This window comes from Schistocerca serialis, chromosome 11 (assembly GCF_023864345.2).
Source record: "Schistocerca serialis cubense isolate TAMUIC-IGC-003099 chromosome 11, iqSchSeri2.2, whole genome shotgun sequence".
NCBI lineage: Eukaryota > Metazoa > Arthropoda > Insecta > Orthoptera > Acrididae > Schistocerca > Schistocerca serialis.
Window position 1 is genome coordinate 161,624,718 of NC_064648.1, and position 20,555 is coordinate 161,645,272.

The window sequence follows — 20,555 nt, forward strand, 5'->3', positions numbered from 1 at the left end:
CCTCCCTGAGGCTCAGTATCTGACTGCACCTACTTTCGACTGCACTTCTGCCGCGTTCCAACTCCAATCGCTCCAGGTCCGATCACCCTCACTGACTACCAGACACACGACGACACGGAAATACTGTCGGTCGCTCTAGAGATGGTACGACAGTGCACTTATCGAAATGCGCTGCTGCTGCCGCTCACGGACAAGTATGGTAGGAAGTTAGTGACGCTAGTAAGTAGAATAAGTAAACGAGGCGGGAGTAATGTAATAGAAGATGACGTGGAATAAATGTCATGAAACACGAGCCATACACGGCTCAGGCGTTCCCACAGACGCTGTGAGAGAATATCTCATCATAGTGTAGGGAGAGTCATCGTGGAAATGCAAGACAATGCAAGTTTCAGAAAGTCCTGGTCATGTGGTGATGCATCCTAATAATGAAGGTGATTGCTAGTCATAAGCAACAATCAAGATCTAACCCCTACAGAATTAATTCATAAGATAGGAAACCATCCCTGCAAACGGAAACTGCCTCTAACAGACCAACACAGTTGCTATCTTTGGGGATGTATTCAGTATTATTGCATCTTACAACAAGTAATTTCATTCAGCTGCTAAGTTGTGTTAGGAATTGAAAATACGACAAATTGCAAACCTGTAGAAGAGTGCAGGGAATCCCTTGCATCCTTGCCTCTTCGAACGTCACAGTTTATAACAGCAGTAACTTTAAACGAGAACTATAACTTCTGCTTTGTCAAAAACAGGAATCAGCGACATTCCATTTCTTTACTTTAACACTAGGCTATCTCCCCAACATGTCGCGCTGTAGTTGTGGACAGTCTGCACAAGAAGTGATGGAACTCACCGCAGAAGAGAGATGGCGACGTCGCAAGGCTGGGGAGTCGTCTGGGGAGAGGTGGGGGCTGCAGCTGTGGCTGGCCTCCGGCCGTCGTCGCTGTGGCCACTGTGCGGCTGCGAGGAGGGGCCGGTCCTGCTCTCTCCAGCGCTTGGCGTGCTGCACAGAAGGAACACTGCTTCGAGTCCACAGTGGTCAGATTACCATACACGGTACTGCTGAGGTAGTGTCCACACACAGATAATGGAAAACACACTCGCAACTACAGTAGCGAGCCCACTAAGATGAATCACTCAGAATTCAGATAATCAGTTTACACACTGCTTCTCCTAATTTTCTCATACCTGTAGCCTAGAATATTACACAGTATTTGGTACAAAATAAAGCATAAATATAAGGCTCGTACGAAGCTCAACAATTGTGTTTATGACCGCTATGTGTTGACATAGTTTCAAAGCACAGCAGCATAAATCACAAAGGAACTGGAATGACAGTTCCCCTTCAACGCACTTAATGTGTTGCTGCCGTCATGAGATGGTGTTTGTAGCTCGTGTGTTAAGGGGGGTTGAACGTCAAATGGGCAGACGTGGAGCAGGTGAGGCACCACAGGACACTTCAATTTTCACTGTCTATACTTTTACAAATAAATTCGTGTAGATGTGTCAGCACGAGCAAGAAGTTCCAGATTCACACTCCTAACAGTGGAAGTTCAAAAACATAACAAAATAATTTTTTTTTAAATGTGACATTTCATAATTTTTTTCACTTACTGTTGGCTGCATTTATTGCTATAGGTACACTTCCCTTCATAAGCATGAGAGATTCTTCGATGAATTTCGCACGCCATACAAACCAGTTATATGTGTATGAAACTAAAAAAATTATTTAATTCATGAAAAAATTAATTAGGTGTTTCATTTTGAACTTCGTCTTTAGAAACAATTCAAATTTTGTAGTTAAATATTTCAATTATTACCATAATTTTTAATTGATTTGAAAAACTCTAGAATTTTGCCCTAAAGAATTTGTGTTTAATAAACATACCAGGTTAGAAAGTAATAGGATATTTATTTTGGATGTTATATGTACCCAAGTACAGAAATCTTTGTTTTGCAGAATATGGCAGTTAACGTTTCTCCTTGTATTTGTTATTCATTTACAGCTGCCCCCTTCCATAAGAAGGTCCTTTTCAATTTTCCAAAACCAGTTTTCTTTCTTTTCACATTTCTGTGATACACTCTTCTCTCATCCCCAAAAATAATTTATTTGTTTCACTACACTCTCTCTCTGTCCATTGCATAGAAAGATTTCATGGAGTTCCCTCCTGGCTTCATTCTCAATTTCTCTAAAACGTATTTCCTGCTTTTCGCACCATCATTAGAACACGAAACTGCATCATAAACACCAATAGCAAGTCCATTTATTCCCGCAAAATATGGTTTTTATGACTCCTATACACATTGTTTAAAATTTTGATTTGGCTTTTGGGTACCGCCACAAAGACATTTCTTCAATAAGTTTTCATTTGCATGTCTCTGAACATAGTTTTGATGGCTTCCATTACAGCAGTTGGTAGATAATTCCTGTGATGATATTCTTCACTACCAGCACTAAGAGATTGCTGTCCTGAGCCACTAGTGTCATATTTGTTGCAGCGCCCTTTACTGTGTATATGTTGCCCTGGTGACGTTGTTTACAGTTGAAGCAACGAATTCTAGGCATCTTGTGCGATAATATGTCACAAACGAACACAAAACTTTCTGTGTAAATTTGACCCGATTTTTCAACCACCGAAATAACGTCACATACTGTCTCAACCCGTGAAGAATCATTTCGTTTCGTCAGTCATTCTGGATACTTCGGTTCTTGTTGAGGCACTGTATACTTCAAGATAGACTCTACATCATAGTCTTAGATGGAGGTTACCTTTCCTGTCTTACCTGCTTCACTGTCTACAGACTCTACCCTTCTCTTCTGCTGCTGATAAACACCATACATTTATGTTCATGTATGTTACTCGTATAGCAGTGCACCATCAACCTGCTTCCACTTCCATTCTCTTCAGGATTAATTTGGGACATACATAACCAACAATGAAACTAGAAACTCTATCCACTACATCAATATATAAAGTATTGTATTGTATTGTATGTTAACCAGGGACCTAGAAACGAAGGAGAGGCTCCATCTCCACCGCAGCCGCAGTGGTCCACAACCCCAGGACGACTACCGCAGTCCACTTCACCCCTCCGCCGCCCCACACCGAACCCAGGGTTATTGTGTGGTTCGATCTCTGGTGGACCCCCCCAGAAAACGTCTCACACCAGATGAGTGTAGCCCCTATGTTTGCGTGGTAGAGTAATGGTGGTGTACACGTACGTGAAGAACTTGTTTGCACAGCAATCGCCGACGTAGTGTAACTGAGGCGGAATAAGGGGAACCAGCTCGCAACCGCCGATGCAAATGGAAAACCGCCTAAAAACCACCCACAGACTGGCCAGTTCACCGGACCTCGACACAGATCCGCCGGGCAGATTCGTGCCGGGGACCAGGTTCTCCTTCCCGCCCAGAAAGCCGTGCATTAGACCACACAGCCAACCGGGCGGGCTAATATATACAGTAACTTTGGAAAAGAATTTAGAGTAGCAAACGTTCCCCATACTACTACACACAGCGAACTTTTGGTATGAAAATAATCTACACAGTCAGTGCAGATGAATACGTGGAGATTCAAAGTCCTTACATGAAATCTCTAAATTGAACGCCATTTCCTCTCTGAATCCACAGAAAGATGTCTACATCGATTAGAACAATAAGTTTACTGTTAACCATCACAACCTCTGCTTTTAGAAACTAAAATATTTTTTCTTCATAACACTTCGGTAACGCCACCCCCTCTAATTTGTTTACGTATTTCGTTATGTAGTGACAGAACTCAGGACATGAATGAGACGGTGGTACCATCATATGCGGGGGTTGAGTGGGGACCTGTCGTCTGCACAACTGCGACAAGTGTCTGGCAGAAGTTGCTGCGCTCGCTGCGTGGCTGTATGCTGGTGGTTGGTCCTGCTGTGTCCAATGGTTGGCACGCTGTGCAGATGTAGACTGCTTGGACACGTGTATTGACACAGAGACCAGACGCCATCGGTCCGTCCCCAGATAATGGGACAAATACAGCCAAAGACAACAGCAGGTCCACTAATTCACTAAGATAAATGACTTACTAGTGAGACAATCACTTTACACGCTGATTCTCCTGAGTTCCTAATACCAGCAGGTTAACATACCAAACAACAATCACACAGAGATTAGAAATGCAGTAACTCTTAAATGTACTTAATATGCTACTATGTCCATCAGATGGTGTTTTTAGGTAGAATGCTACAGACCAGGATGTAGGGGGAACATACAGTAAATATGATGACAGATACTTCTGAAATGACCAGTGAAGGAAATTCAGAGACAAACGTTTTATCGCATTTGTCATATTACGAAGCTACTACAGTAAAAATTTGACTTCCACTAAATACTTTATTACAGAATTGAAACTTCAGCCAATAGATGCATTTGACACCAATGAGCACTCACACGAAATAGGCGAATGTTGAATATTACCTGACTGGAAGGATGAATGAGCCTATGAGTATGATCAGTAAAATAAGCAGACAAATTAAGAATTTAGATTCATTAATGGTTTCAGTGTATTACATAAGGCTATTCACGAAATATATCTTCGTGAAGACTCATGAAATCATGCTTTTATATAGAAATTAGGGAAAGTCCATTGAGTGTTCTCCTAGTAAAGAGAAGATACAAACAAATGCCTGGAAACTGAAAGGTCGGCACTGAAGTCAATGAACGTGCCTGTGTGTGTGTGTATGTGTGTGTATCTCTCTCTGTGTGTGTGTGTCTGTTACATCAGTGTTTATTAATTGTAGATCGTTTATGGATGACATGGAATTTACAATTGGTTCATATGAAGCAAGTGTTGTCACGGAAAAGATAAGAAGCAATTCAAGAGTTTTGTGAACCATGCTACATGTAACAGCGGTGTTTAATGGCTGCAACTGTTTGGAAATCCATGTATCAAATGAGAACTACGTTATTGAAGATGTGGCACTTTCTAGTTTTGACAGCTGTAGTTGTGTTAGGTGTGTGTGTGTGTGTGTTGGTTAACGTTTGTGATTTCTCATGAGGAAACTGGGCAATGAATATAACATTGACATAACCAGAGATTATTCATGTATATGCATGTGACATGGCTGGATAAGTGGGTGTGAACTGGTTGTCATGGTAAGCAGATGTATTGCTACAATGCAATAGTGTACATAGCTTGAGGCAATGAAGAAGATAAGGGTTAGGTCTAGTGACATGCATCCTATTTAAGTTAGGAACTGCATTTCCCAACTTTACTTCTAAATAATTCAGATAAAATTACATATTTAATGTGTAAATAATGGGCATCTTGAAAAGCTAGCTGTGTCGATAAGCATTTTCGTTCAAACATTAATTTTCGCTTCTAATTACAGAATGCAGTTCTACAACAATAAAAATAAATGAGTGATATGTCATTCAGTGTAAGGAGTATTGTCTGAAGGATAAGAAATTCAGTTTCTCAAGCAACTCAGTGAGTAGTGCATAAATATTCAGATATATGTAAAAATAAAAGTAATTTATAATAATTGCTAGTCAGAAGTATTGTAGACCCGCCACATTAGCTGAGAGCGCTAATATGCTGCTTCATGAACTCGGGTAGGCGCGTCAGCCCCGGATCGAATCCGCCTGGCGGACTAACGACGACGGATACGGTTTTTAGGCGGTTTTCCACATCCCCCTAGGTGGATACCGGGCTGGTCCTCACGTCCCGCCTCAGTTACATGGCTCGCAGACCTCTGAACACTTTCGCATTATTCCACGGACTACACTAGTCGCAGAAAGGTGGGGTACACTAATTCCGTCCAGGGGGGTACAGGGAAGGGCATCCGGCCACCCCTTAATCTAACATTGCCAAATCCGATTACCCATGCTGATCCTGCATACCTGCAGGACGAAGGCACAGGCAAAAGAAAGAAAGAAAGATAGTGAGAAGCATTGTAGTAAGTATTTATAATTTGAAATGTTTATAACGAAGACAAGAAGGATCTTAAAATCTCTTTCATATTTACGTGGTTAGGGATGGACCTGTAATTGGAACAGGCCATATATGGAAAATCCTAAGATCTATCATAACAGAACACTGCAGGACTAACCTTTACTAAAGCCACATCGAAAATTAAGCGAAGATTGGTCAGTAGATATTTGACAGAATCTAAGAGGCAAGTATGGAGTTTTCACACATAAGAGTGCCTTTCTACGTTTGTTCCACAAGGGAGTGCACCGAAGTATGGCAATATCATGAGAAACAACACAGTAGAAGTGGGAAGGAAATGTGAAGGAAGACGGAGCGTTATATGGAACCGCCTGAAGTGGCAGTGCTGTTGTGGAACCCAGTCTCCTTTCTTGTGAGGTGTTCATGCGGTGTTTACGTTCTTACATGACCTTCTTTGCCGGCCGGTGTGGCCGTACGGTTATGGGCGCTTCAGTCTGGAACTGCACGACCACTACAGACACAGGTTAGAATCCTGCCTCGGGCATGGATGTGTGTGATGTCCTTATGTTACTTAGGTTTAAGTAGTTGTAAGTTCTAGGGGACTGATGACCACAGATGTTAAGTCCCATAGCGCTCAGAGCCATTTGAACAATTTTTATTTTTGACCTTCTTTAAGAGAAATATTCCATATATGCTCCGACTGAGAACGACACCAATTTCCTTCAAGCATAGTATACTTCACAAAAGTTATTTCTAATTTCCTTCGACTACATGATTAGATTGAACGAATTTTTGTAACAGAAATTGTCACTGAATCCCTCATATGTATGTATAAAGTAAAAGGGAGATACACAAAACACATAAAACTCTATTACTGATATGGGTCTAGCGTTTAATGTGACTGTCTACTCTACTACAAGGAAGATTTCAGGATTTACAGAATAGAAACATCATGAAAGGGGAATCTGAAGTACGTTGCTAGCAATGTTGAGCCGTGCTGCAGCATACTACCGTACACTATGTGATAAAAACTATCTGCACACCTGGCTGAAAATAATTACAATGGCACCCTCCATTGATAACGCTGGAATACAATATGGTATTGGCCGACACTTAGCCTTGATGACAGCTTCCGCTCTCGCAGGTGCTGGAAGGCTTCTTGGGGAATGACAGCCAATTCTGTACAGAGTGGTGCACCGAGGAGAGGTATCGTTGTCGGTCGGTGAGGTCTGGCACAAAGTTGGTGTTGAGAAATACCACAAAGATGTTCTGTAGGATTCAGGTCGGGACTCTGTGCAGGCCAGTCCTTTATAGGGATGTTATTAGCATGTAACCACTCCACCACAGGCCGGGCAGTGTGAACAGGTGCTCGATTGGGTTCGAGGATGCAATCGCCATCCCCGAATTGCTAGTCAACATAACACAACCGGCTCCGAATTTTACTATTGGCACTACACACGCTGGCAGATGAACTTCACCAAGTATTCGCCGTACCCACACCCTACCATCGGATCGCCACATTTTGTGTCGTGATTCGTCAATCCGACAAGTTTTTCCACTCTTAAATCGTCCAATGTTTACGCTGCTTAAACTAAGCGAGGTGTTGTTCGGCATTTACCGGCATGATGTGTGGCTTATGAGCGGCCCCTCGGCCATGAAATCCAAGTTTTATCACCACTCGCCTAACTGCCATAGTACTTGCAGTAGATCATGATGCAGCTTGGAATTCCTGTGTGATGGTCTGGATAGATGTCTGCCTATTCCATATTATCACCCTCTTCAACTGTCGGCACTGTCTGTCAGTCAACAGACGAGGTCCGCCTGTATGCTTTTGTGTTGTAAGTGTCCCTTCACGTTTCAACTTCACTATCACATCGGAAACAATGACCTACAGATGTGTAGGAGTGTGAAAATATTGCGTACAGACGTATGATACACGTGACACCCAATCACCTGACCACGTTCGAAGTCCGTGAGTTCCTCCTAGCGCTCCATTGTGCTCTCTCATGAAGTCCAGTGACTACTGAGGTCGCTGATATGGAGTACGTGACAGTAGGTGGCAGCGCAATGCTCCTTATATGAAAAACGTATGTTTTGTTGCATGTCTGGATACTTTTGATCACATAGTGTAAATGTTTCTCTTGTGCTGATAAGGAGCGTCTGACTTGCTCCACTTCTTCACTTTCACTTTATACATCATAGCGCCATTTATAGGTACCAAATTGTCAGTAGCGGGGTAGACAGCAAACGAGTACAAAGGTTACTTTGAATAAATTGCCCTAGGTACCAACAGTACATGTCACTGCGTCTGATCTGAGCCGCCCACCATTGTGTCCATCACTAGAATGGCACCTGCAGTGTTCACAGCTCATTTTTCTTTTTCTTTAAACACATGATGACGTAAATAATAGCTTCTTGTACACATGCAATTTAATAGAAGTGACGACTGCAATTAGGACCTAAATAATTCATGAAGCTATTAAAATCTTATCTATTGCATGATTTTTGCGGGCTAACCTATCTGCTAACACACTCTGTTCTGTGCGGAGATTTGATGAAACTGTTAGAAGAATTCAACGAAAACATCGTGTGCCATCAGAAAATGCTATTGCTATTTCCAGTGTCTATGTTTATGGGTCTACTATGCAATGGCCTGCAGACATGCATGCATGTTTGAAGAAACAGGTACAGCTGTGAGCTACAGCTGCTTGAAGTACAAGAAACGTATGCACAGTAGAGAATACTATGACACTCTAACTGTACAGTTTACTGGGGACGTAAGAAGCTTGACGGACCTGGACTGGAAACCGAATTTCCCGCTTCGTTTATGCGGGCATGCTTCAGTGATCGACGCAAACCTGCACACACACCATCAGTTTCCATGTCTTGCTGTAGAACGAACACTGTAACACAGGAAGAAACTTACTCATTTTTAGTGCGGCCTTTGCCTGGGCATGTAAATACTACTTAACATGCTTGCGTTTAAGAGCCTTCTATGGCATGTCCTTCGGACAAGGATGCATGTCTGAAGGAACGGATACCGCTGCAGTTCACAGATCTACAAAACATAATAAATGTGTTCACAATAGAAAATACGACGAGATTCCAGCTCTACAACTTATTGGTGACATATGAAAATCTACGCCAGACTAGGACCTGAACCTGGATTTCGCACTATATGTGAGCAATGGCCTTTACAACTTCTGCTATTCGAGCATACTTCTATCATCCGGGTTGGAGTCTCAGTTTCGAAAAAATTTTTGCTGTTTTTATACAGTGGATTCGTAGTCCGGGGCTCGTATTTGAGCCGTGCATGGCTCATGTTCCCGCTGTTTTTAACGTACTTGCACCTCACTACGGTAATTTAAATTACTGCTGTCAGTGAGTTGCTGCTTTGCCTGACCGTGAGCGGCGTTAGCAGCGCGTATCGATATACCCCCTCTCGTAGTACCTTTGCTCGACTGCTATTACTTCCCGGTTGTTGTCTGTCGTAAGCTGTTAGGCTCTGGAGTTCGTGACGCGAGTTTGGGTCGGCCAGTCAGTTGGAACGCGTGAGGAGCGCAGTCCAGTCATGCGAGTCGGGGGTTGCAATGCGGCATTAGTGCAGTCGGGTTGGAGCAGCAGTAAGGTGTGCGTCGACATGGCTCGCCCGACCAAATGCCGCCACGCATCACTTGAGCCGGGCAATGGTCTACCGTCGGTCGGTCGTCCTACTAGATGACGCGTTTTGGCTCGCCAATCGTTCATGAGTCGGCTGTGGAATTGTGCATCGACTCCCGATTTGTCTTCCTGTGTGCTTAGTTACCATTGGGTATCGTTCAGGTCTTCGTGCAAGTGTTTGTCAGGTTGTGTGTGTAGTGGCGTTATTTCCACTGACAAATATTTTAGATGTTGTCGGCATTGCAAGGTGGTCTGGAGTGAGTCGGTTGGTTGTAGCAGACGAGGGAAGGTATATCCATGCGGTGCAGTCTTCTGGGGCCGCTGGCAGCCCCTGGCGAGTGTCGGACCGTGTGTGGAGCTGTCTGATCGCTACGTGCTTCGTGATTCACCGACCCAGGACGTCAAGGTTGAGGAGCGGTTCCAACTACCCAAGCCACGTCCATTTATGTTGTGGTGGTTCGCTTCGATGGTTTGCTGTTGGGGAGGTTTTCCGGTGAGCAACATCGAATTGTTCTACTGCTGAGAGTTAGTTGGCATGCGGTGCAATTAACTACTTTGGTGGGCTACGATTTGAGTGCACCAGTGGAATTTTCTGTCTTGTGGCCATTAGTGTTCTGGTTACCTGGCTGGCCACCATCGTAATTTCAGGCAGCGTTCTTTCCTCACCTGTTGTCACAGTCCAACATGGTGTGTAATTTTGACAGCTACTACATACTCCACTGTCGATTTTCACGTTTGTAACATTGCCGGTTTGAGTTCTCATGTAGTGATTGACGGGAAGCAACTCGTTGTGGCTGTCCCCTGGTTGGGTTCCGATGGATCAATTATAGTTCGGCTCACAACCTGTCTCACCTATGTGAACGAGGGCAGACCGACCTCTCTGGAGGCCATCTGAGTGCCACCGGTTTTTAATTATCTGTTGTCAGTTATTTTAAATGTTAGGCTTACGGTTATTTGTTGTGTTTTCTTAAAATTTTGCAAAATTAATTTTTAAATTTATCTTTCAAGCTTAAACACTGCAGCCTTCTGCCTTTAAAGATTAAGGTAATATAATTTAAAATTTTGAAGTTTAATTGTGGTCCTCAGCCATTGGTACTGCACTTTGCATATGTTGCCCCTTTAAATTATTTTGTTGCTATCTTAACTGGATTTTTATCTTGCTGATTTTTAAGATTTTTTGTTGTTAAACATGCTGGCTTTGTGCTTTTAAAGGTCTATGGCAATATATTCTGAAGTTATGAAATTTGTGTCCCTCAGCCATTTCTGTTGCACCTTGCATATGTTGCTTTTTTGGGGGTTTTAAATTATTTTATTGCCATCTTAACGGAATTTTTGGTTTTTGTAAGGTTTCTTGTTCGCCTTCTTCCTTTAAAGGTCTATGTCAATATATTCTGAAATTTTCGAATTTAATTGTGGCCCTCAGCCATTTGTATTGCACTTTGCGTATGTTGTTTCTGAATTATTTTGTAGTTTTCTTAATTGGGTTTTATCTTTAAGATTTCTTGTTGGAGGCCTTCAGCTATGGAACAGTTACATTCGGTAATGATTCGGCTATGTGCCATTTTGGTTGTAAAGGTCATTAATGTAGAATGAATGACTGTTGGAAGCAGTAACTGACTGCAACCCTTGGCCCTTCCCACAATCCTATTACCTATTCTGCCCAGCGGGTTTAGCGGGTGTATCAATATTGTTAGCCAATCAGTAGATTGTAGTAATACCTAGGAATCGTGTTTTTGTGCAAAGATACACGTTTTTAAATAGAACCACTCCTATTGACATTAACAGACTAAAAGTAGCGTAAATCAGAATGTCGGTGGTGTTTGTTGCAGGAGTCCTTTACGAGATACCGAATTTTTGAAATGTTCCAGATCAGCACTTCTTTGAGGCATTTATCCCGCTTAGTTGCTAAGTACAATTTCTTTATATTTGCTTACATTGTGCTTGCGTGTTCTTTGAGAGCATTTCAACATGCTATTCAGTTAGTGTGTGACAGTCCAATGGTAACAACGCCGGTGTTTGTATGACATACAGCATGTGACCAAAGGCATCTGGACACCCCGAAAAACATTCGTTTTTCATATTAGGTGCATTGTGCTGCCACATACTGCCAGGTACTCCATATCAGCGACCTCAGTAGTCATTACACATCGTGAAAGAGCAGAAAGGGGCACTCTGCGTAACTGAAGGACTTCGAATGTGGTCAGGTGATTGATGTGTCACTTGTGGCATACATCTGTAAGCGAGGTTTCAACACACCTAAACATCCCTAGGTCACTGTATCCGATGTGATAACGCAGTGGAAACGTGAACGGACATACACAACACAAAAGCGTACAGGCCAACTACGTCTGTTGACTGACAGACTGCCGACAGTTGGAGAAGGTCTTAATGTGGAATAGGCAGACATCTATCTAGACCATCACATGGGAAATCGAAACTTCATCAGGATCCACTGCAAGTACTGTCACAATTAGGTGGGAGGTGAGATAACTTGCATTTGACGGTCAAGCAGCTGCTCTTAAATCACATATCACGTTGGTAAATGCCAAATGACACCTCGCTCGGTGTAAGGAGCGTAAGTATTGGACGATTGAACAGTAGAAAAACGTTGAGTGGAGTGACTAATCACGGTACACAATCTGGCGATCCGATGGCAGGGTGTGGGTATGGCGAATGCCCCATGAATGTCTTCTTCCAGCGTGTGTAGTGACAACAGTAAAATTCGGAGGCGCTGGTTTTATGATGTGGACGTATTTGTCACAGCACAGGCCTACATTGATGTTTTATGCACCTTCTTTCTTTCCACTGTTGAAGAGCAATTTGGGAATGGCGTTTGCATCTTTCAACACTTTCAAGAACCTGTTCATAATGCGCAGGCTATAGCGGAGTGTTTACACGGCAATAACATCCCTATAATGGACTGGGCTTCACACAGTCCTGACCTAAATCCCATTGAACACCTTTGGGATACTTTGGAAAGCCGACTTCGTGCCAGGCCTCGCTGAACGACATCGGTACCTCTCCTCAGAGCAGCACTATGTGAAGAGTGGGCTGCCATTCCCCAAGATACCTTCCAGCACTTGATCGAACGAGAGATTAAGCTGTCATCTACGTTAAGAGTGGGCCAACACCATATTCAATTCGAGCATTACCGATAGAGGGCACCACGAAATTGTAAGTCATATTCAGCTAGGCGTCTGGATACTTTGATCGCATAGTGTATATCAGAAAAAGGATATCAATTTTACTGTGCAGGTACATCTAATTAAACTTAGTGGTGGACGTATTATACTTGGCAGTACACACACTCAGAGCTGTGCAACGTAGATGAGTGGCTTACCTGGTGTCTGTTGGCGTCTCTGCAACCAGGTGAGTCAACTCCACAACAGTTTGTGGGTCGTTGACTACAGCCTCAGCCCAGCCCTGCGTCGCCACCACACGGAGCATGTGGGCCTTTATGAAGGCGATGGCGGCCTGCTTCAGCCTGTTAGCTGAGTGTCTAATCGCGAGAACACCTGTGGCTGCCGCAGTCTCGACAGACAGCTGGGCGACCACCTGTTGCTCGCAATGCGCCTTCAGTACCGACAAGCCGTATTTGTCGGCGGCGACCAGCAGCTTTGGGGCCATGCTGGGCAGCTGGGGCACCTGCAGGGTGTAGAGGTATGCCAGCACCTGGCGCAGCACGGGACCCTCTGTGTCCGAGAGTACGAGCTGGCTGCTGCTGCCCTCTAAGGTGGCGCGACGGAGCATGTCCGCAAACACGGGACTCCTGGCGGCCAAGACAGCCCTGTGAGCCACGAGCCGCGTGTCTCCGGCCAGCAGAGTCACCACAGCGCCGTCCCCGGCGTCCAGCAGGGCGCCCAGATCCTCGGCCGTGGCCTCCTCAGCCTCATGAACTCGTCCCACTGTGAGCGAGTCTGGAACACAGTGTCACTGATCACTTCTTTGCCCTCACACAGCACTCTCTATACTTGTATGAGCCGCAATCAAATCTGTATGAACCTGCAGTTAGGATATGTTTCCAATCGCATGCCAGCTGCAACAATATGATATCTTTGCTGTGTCAAACTAATGCCGAAAGTGAATAGGTAAAAATAATTAACAATACTTTATAAGGGGGGATGTAACGGAAAATAACATTTATTTAAAAATCATTGTTGTTGTTGTTGTTGTTGTGGTCTTCAGTCCTGAGACTGGTTTGATGCAGCTCTCCATGCTACTCTATCCTGTGCAAGCTTTTTCATCTCCCAGTACCTACTGCAACCTACATCCTTCTGAATCTGCTTAGTGTATTCATCTCTTGGTCTCCCTCTACGGTTTTTACCCTCCACGCTGCCCTCCAATACTAAATTGGTGATCCCTTGATGCCTCAGAACGTGTCCTACCAACCGATCCCTTCTTCTGGTCAAGTTGCGCCACAAACTTCTCTTCTCCCCAATCCTATTCAATACTTCCTCATTAATTATGTGATCTACCCATCTAATCTTCAGCATTCTTCTGTAGCACCACATTTCGAAAGCTTCTATTCTCTTCTTGTCCAAACTATTTATCGTCCATGTTACACTTCCATACATGGCTACACTCCATACAAATACTTTCAGAAATGACTTCCTGACACTTAAATCAATACTGGATGTTAACAAATTTCTCTTCTTCAGAAACGCTTTCCTTGCCATTGCCAGCCTACATTTTATATCCTCTCTACTTCGACCATCATCAGTTATTTTGCTCCCCAAATAGTAAAACTCCTTTACTACTTTAAGTGCCTCGTTTCCTAATCTAATTCCCTCAGCATCACCCGACTTAATTACACTACATTCCATTATCCTTGTTTTGCTTTTGTTGATGTTCATCTTATATCCTCCTTTCAAGACACTGTCCATTCCGTTCAACTGCTCTTCCAAGTCCTTTGCTGTCTCTGACAGAATTACAATGTCATCGGCGAACCTCAAAGTTTTTATTTCTTCTCCATGAATTTTAATACCTACTCCGAATTTTTCTTTTGTTTCCTTTACTGCTTGCTCAATATACAGATTGAACAACATCGGGGAGAGGCTACAACCCTGTCTTACTCCCTTCCCAACCACTGCTTCCCTTTCATGTCCCTCGACTCTTATAACTGCCATCTGGTTTCTGTACAAATTGTAAATAGCCTTTCGCTCCCTGTATTTTACGCCTGCCACCTTTAGAATTTGAAAGAGAGTACTCCAGTCAACATTGTCAAAAGCTTTCTCTAAGTCTACAAATGCTAGAAACGTAGGTTTGCCTTTCCTTAATCTTTCTTCTAAGATAAGTCGTAAGGTCAGTATTGCCTCACGTGTTCCAGTGTTTCTATGGAATCCAAACTGATCTTCCCCGAGGTTGGCTTCTACTAGTTTTTCCATTCGTCTGTAAAGAATTCGTGTTAGTATTTTGCAGCTGTGACTTATTAAGCTGATAGTTCGGTAATTTTCACATCTGTCAACACCTGCTTTCTTTGGGATTGGAATTATTATATTCTTCTTGAAGTCTGAGGGTATTTCGCCTGTCTCATACATCTTCCTCACCAGATGGTAGAGTTTTGTCAGGACTGGCTCTCCCACGGCTGTCAATAGTTCCAATGGAATATTGTCTATTCCGGGGGCTTTGTTTCGACTCAGGTCTTTCAGTGCTCTGTCAAACTCTTCACGCAGTATCATATCTCCCATTTCATCTTCATCTACATCCTCTTCCATTTCCATAATATTGTCCTCAAGTACATCGCCCTTGTATAGACCCTCTATATACTCCTTCCACCTTTCTGCTTTCCCTTCTTTGCTTAGAACTGGGTTTCCATCTGAGCTCTTGATATTCATACAAGTCGTTCTCTTATCTCCAAGGGTCTCTTTAATTTTCCTGTAGGCGGTATCTATCTTACCCCTAGTGAGATAGGCCTCTACATCCTTACATTTGTCCTCTAGCCATCCCTGCTTAGCCATTTTGCACTTCCTGTCGATCTCATTTGTGAGACGTTTGTATTCCTTTTTGCCTGTTTCACTTACTGCATTTTTATATTTTCTCCTTTCATCAATTAAATTCAATATTTCTTCTGTTACCCAAGGATTTCTACTAGCCCTCGTCTTTTTACCTACTTGATCCTCTGCTGCCTTCACTACTTCATCCCTCAAAGCTACCCATTCTTCTTCTACTGTATTTATTTCCCCCATTACTGTCAATTGCTCCCTTATGCTCTCCCTGAATCTCTGTACAACCTCTGGTTCTTTTAGTTTATCCAGGTCCCATCTCCTTAAATTCCCACCTTTTTGCAGTTTCTTCAGTTTTAATCTACAGGTCATAACCAATAGATTGTGGTCAGAGTCCACATCTGCCCCTGGAAATGTCTTACAATTTAAAACCTGGTTCCTAAATCTCTGTCTTACCATTATATAATCTATCTGATACCTTTTAGTATCTCCAGGGTTCTTCCATGTATACAACCTTCTTTCATGATTCTTAAACCAAGTGTTAGTTATGATTATGTTGTGCTCTGTGCAAAATTCTACCAGGCGGCTTCCTCTTTCATTTCTGTCCCCCAATCCATATTCACCTACTATGTTTCCTTCTCTCCCTTTTCCTACACTCGAATTCCAGTCACCCATGACTATTGAATTTTCGTCTCCCTTCACAATCTGAATAATTTCTTTTATTTCATCATACATTTCTTCAATTTCTTCGTCATCTGCAGAGCTAGTTGGCATATAAACTTGTACTACTGTAGTAGATGTGGGCTTCGTATCTATCTTGGCCACAATAATGTGTTCACTATGCTGTTTGTAGTAGCTTACCCGCATTCCTATTTTCCTATTCATTATTAAACCTACTCCTGCATTACCCCTATTTGATTTTGTGTTTATAACCCTGTAGTCACCTGACCAGAAGTCTTGTTCCTCCTGCCACCGAACTTCACTAATTCCCACTATATCTAACTTCAACCTATCCATTTCCCTTTTTAAATTTTCTAACATACCTGCCTGATTAAGGGATCTGACATTCCACGCTCCGATCCGTAGAACGCCAGTTTTCTTTCTCCTGATAACGACATCCTCTCGAGTAGTCCCCACCCGGAGATCCGAATGGGGTACTATTTTACCTCCGGAATATTTTACCCAAGAGGACGCCATCATCATGTAATCATACAGTAAAGCTGCATGCCCTCGGGAAAACTTACGGCTGTAGTTTCCCCTTGCTTTCAGCCGTTCGCAGTACCGGCACGGCAATGCCGTTTTGGTTATTGTTACAAGGCCAGCTCAGTCAATCAACCAGACTGTTGCCCTTGCAACTACTGAAAAGGCTGCTGCCCCTCTTCAGGAACCACATGTTTGTCTGGCCTCTCAACAGATACCCCTCCGTTGTGGTTGCACCTACGGTACGGCTATCTGTATCGCTGAGGCATGCAAGCCTCCCCACCAACGGCAAGGTCCATGGTTCATGGGGGGGAGGTTGCTTGAATAACATACTAATAAAAGAAAACCATGGCATTGCATATGTTCTACTAGATATTGTAGAACATGCGTAATATAGTGCTTTTTATTTACTATTCCACATCTAACAAACAAAGCATACCACCAAAAACAATAAAGTGGGTAGTAGAAGTTCTCAGTTCTTAGGAGTGAATAGAGATAAAAAATTAAACAGGAAAAACCACACAGTAGGCCTGCTAAAATTTTTACATGTACGGTATGTTGCAAATGCCAATTCTCTAAACTTTCTCACTAGTCCATCCAGAAATTCCCATTTGAGTTTGTGGAGTATATCTGCAACAACTGTGCAATTGTGTGTTGATTGAACCTTTGAGTAACAAATCTAGAAGCACACATCTGAACTACTTTGATGTCGTCCTTTAATCAGATACATCTCACACACACATGATCACTATCTCCTTCAGCTCTGGCAAGAATACAACTATTGCATTTAATGAAAACAGCAGTCTGAAGTGGGTCAGGGAGGGGAGAGGGTATGAGGATACAGGTGGGTGAAGAGAAGAGTGCTATCTGGAGGAGCGAGCAGGGACTAGAAAGCAGCTGGGCATAGCTGTCAGATACAACATTGGGAGACTGAAGTGGACCAGAAAAGGAGAGGACCACAAAGTGGAAAAGCCTTGTGAGTGTATTGGCAGAGATCGGCACATCATGAGGATGAGGGGACATAGATTGGGAGGAAGTGATACAACAGAGAGAGTGGAAACCGTTGGATGGAGGGTGTGGAGACAGTAGGTTATCATAGGTTAAGGCCGGGATAATTTCAGGAGTGGAAACTGTATTTTAAGGATAACTATCTATGCAGCTGAGAAAAGCAGTTGGTGGAGGAGAAACTCCAGACGGCCCAGGTTGTGAAGCAGCCTTTGAAATAAAGCACCTTCATGCTCAACTGCATATCGTGCCACAGCATGGTACACTTTGTTGTTGGTCACAGTTTGGCAGGTAGCTGCTTGGTAATCATACCAACATAACAAACTATGCAATGATTGCTGCAGAGCTGGTATATGACGTGGCTGCTTTCATAGGTGGCTCAGTCTCTGAAGGGGTAGATAAGCCCGTGATGGGACTGGAATAGGAAGTGCTAGGGGGGTGGATTAGGCAGGGCTTGCACCTGTGTATTTCACAGAGATATGATTTCTGTGGCGAGGGCCTGGGACTGGGAGTGGCATAAGTTGTGTTGTAGTGTTGTATGTGTGAATAATTCTGTTACTCTTGAACTCAAGTAGATTGTTGATCACAAATGTTGTGGGTGATACATACTGTGTGAGGCTGTGGATAATATAGCCAGCTGCGTAAAGAGATGTCTGTACAATGTAGGTATGTGAAACACACACATTTTACTGTTTACTTTCTCTTGTGCATTGAATACCTTTTCCATAAGTGACGAGTTGTCTCGGAATATTGTCCAATGAATGAATTAAAATATGTAGAATGTGTTAAATTACTGCCTTCTATATCCTCAAAGTAGGCAGTTACTCTTAATTGGGAGAATTCCTGAGAAGTGTAGCTGATGTATAAGACCTCATACAGAACACTTGTAAGACACAGTCTCAAGTTCTGATTTAGTGTTTGAGATTAAATTGCTACTAACCATAAAGATGACATGTTTATTACAGACAGTCATAACAATATCTTTCAGCCAAAGCCTTCTTTAGAAAAGAAAGAAAGACACACACATTTGCACAAGCAGGCACACTGCAGGCAGACGACCGCTGCCTCCAGCTGCTCTTAGCCAGACTGCAGGTGTTGTGTTGAGTGTTGAATGAAAGCAGCTCTTGGGAATGGGGCAGGAAAGGGAGATAGATAGCAGGCTACAATTGGAGGGAGAGAGGAACATTATGTGGCGGAGCGCGCGTGGACTGGAGGGCGGCTGGACAGGGCTGCCTGGTGCAGTGTTGGAAGGCTGTGAGTGGGGAGTGGTGGTGGTGGGGGGATGGGGGGGCGGGGAGAAGCAGGAAGCAGAGGGAAAGAGACTGGTGGATGTGTTGGCAGAGAGTGTTGCACAAGGAGGGTGAGGGGACGTGAATTGGGAGGAGGTGGTAGGACAGAAGGGGCCAGAGACCGTTGATGGAGGGTGTGGGGCCAGTGCATTGTGGTAGGTTGGGGCTAGAATAATTTCGGGAGTGGAGAATGTGTCATAAGGATATCTCCCATGTGAACAGTTCAGAAAAGTTGGTGGTGGAGAGTATCCAGATGGCCTGGGTTGTGAAGCAGCCATTGAAATCAAGTGTGTTATGTCCAGCCACAGGCTGTTCCATTTTGCTCCTGGTGGCACAGTTCGGTTGTGGCATTCGTCATCTATCATTGTGCCCTGAAATGAGGATCATCCTACCCAGGGTCCTTCCCATCCCCCCTTAAGTGTTGTCCCAGTGCCTAAAAATCATTACCGTCATATTTATTAATGTGCAATCTAAAATTTTGTATGCATAAAGCAAAAGAGCTGTGTTTCAACAGCAAAATATAATAAAATATGCATCATTAATATTTTGCCTAAATTTGAATTTTTCATTTTTTATTGTCTTTTTTATAAAAAGCCATAGCTCATATTCTAATCATGCAATTAATCTGAAAATTTTATTGTAGTGTCCTGAAAAGGTTATAAGACCACTGAACCACAGTTATTAATTGTGGTACAAATTGTATCATTAAGAGTTTTTAATTTTGTGCATCCAAATTTCCTTTTTCTACATACAATCATCTAAATATCCGAAAGTAAGTGGTGGATCCAGAATTTTTTAGTTCCAACGAGACAGCAGAGCGTTGTGAACAGTTCCTGAAAATTTCATAGCATTAGAGAATATACTTTTTGAGGCAAGGCTTCCAATAAAGTAAAAAAAAATGTAAAACAGAGAAAATGATGTTGAAAGATTTTCTTCTCATACTTTTATATGTAATAAGCTTACCTCAGTTTTAAAATCCTCCATACTGATATTCCTCATCCTCCAGGTTTATCTTCTCTCCTCTTAGAATATGCATGGTCTGTATTTGCAGGTAAGACACTGATCTGTTAGCTTTCTTGACCCTGCTGTCGTCGATGGTGTAAAATGCTTTTCTTGTATACACAGCAGGATCTGTACCAACTCTCTTCAGATCTTCAATTCTGCCATTATTTCCATTATTGTAACATATAACGGCATCATAGACACCTATTTTAAGTACTTCAAGTCCACAGAATGTCCTTTTTAAGCATGTAATCCAAATTAAATTACTGAGGCTTTCATATGCAATTTTGTGACTTTCTGTGAAGACAGTTCCTCAATAAATCAGGGCTTGCAAGAAACTTGAATGTGGGATTAAATAAATTCATTACATATTCTGGTAATGAGTGTTATGGGAATACATCTCATTTTATATTGTTCAACTTACACTGATCGTCTGTTTGACACAGATTGTACATTGGTGCTTTGTCACTGGATAAGCTAAGAGCTTAAGTTCTTCACTTCTAATTTCTTCCTCTTTCTTTATG

At 43.0% G+C, this 20,555-nt stretch overlaps 1 protein-coding gene across 3 annotated transcripts in view; it reads right to left on the reverse strand.

The window, feature by feature from the left end:
- The window catches only part of LOC126427239 (ankyrin-3-like), a 68,622-nt gene that overhangs the window by 17,272 nt on the left and 30,795 nt on the right, over nucleotides 1–20,555 (reverse strand). For 2 of the 3 annotated variants that reach the window (XM_050089479.1, XM_050089480.1), the window contains exons 4-5: nucleotides 12,934–13,510; nucleotides 854–1,003 (exon numbers count right to left, since the gene is read on the reverse strand). In XM_050089479.1, coding sequence (XP_049945436.1) covers nucleotides 854–1,003; nucleotides 12,934–13,510 — 727 coding nt within the window. Of the gene's footprint in view, nucleotides 1–853; nucleotides 1,020–12,933; nucleotides 13,511–20,555 lie in introns of all 3 variants that reach the window. The other variant, XM_050089481.1, reaches the window with a different exon arrangement.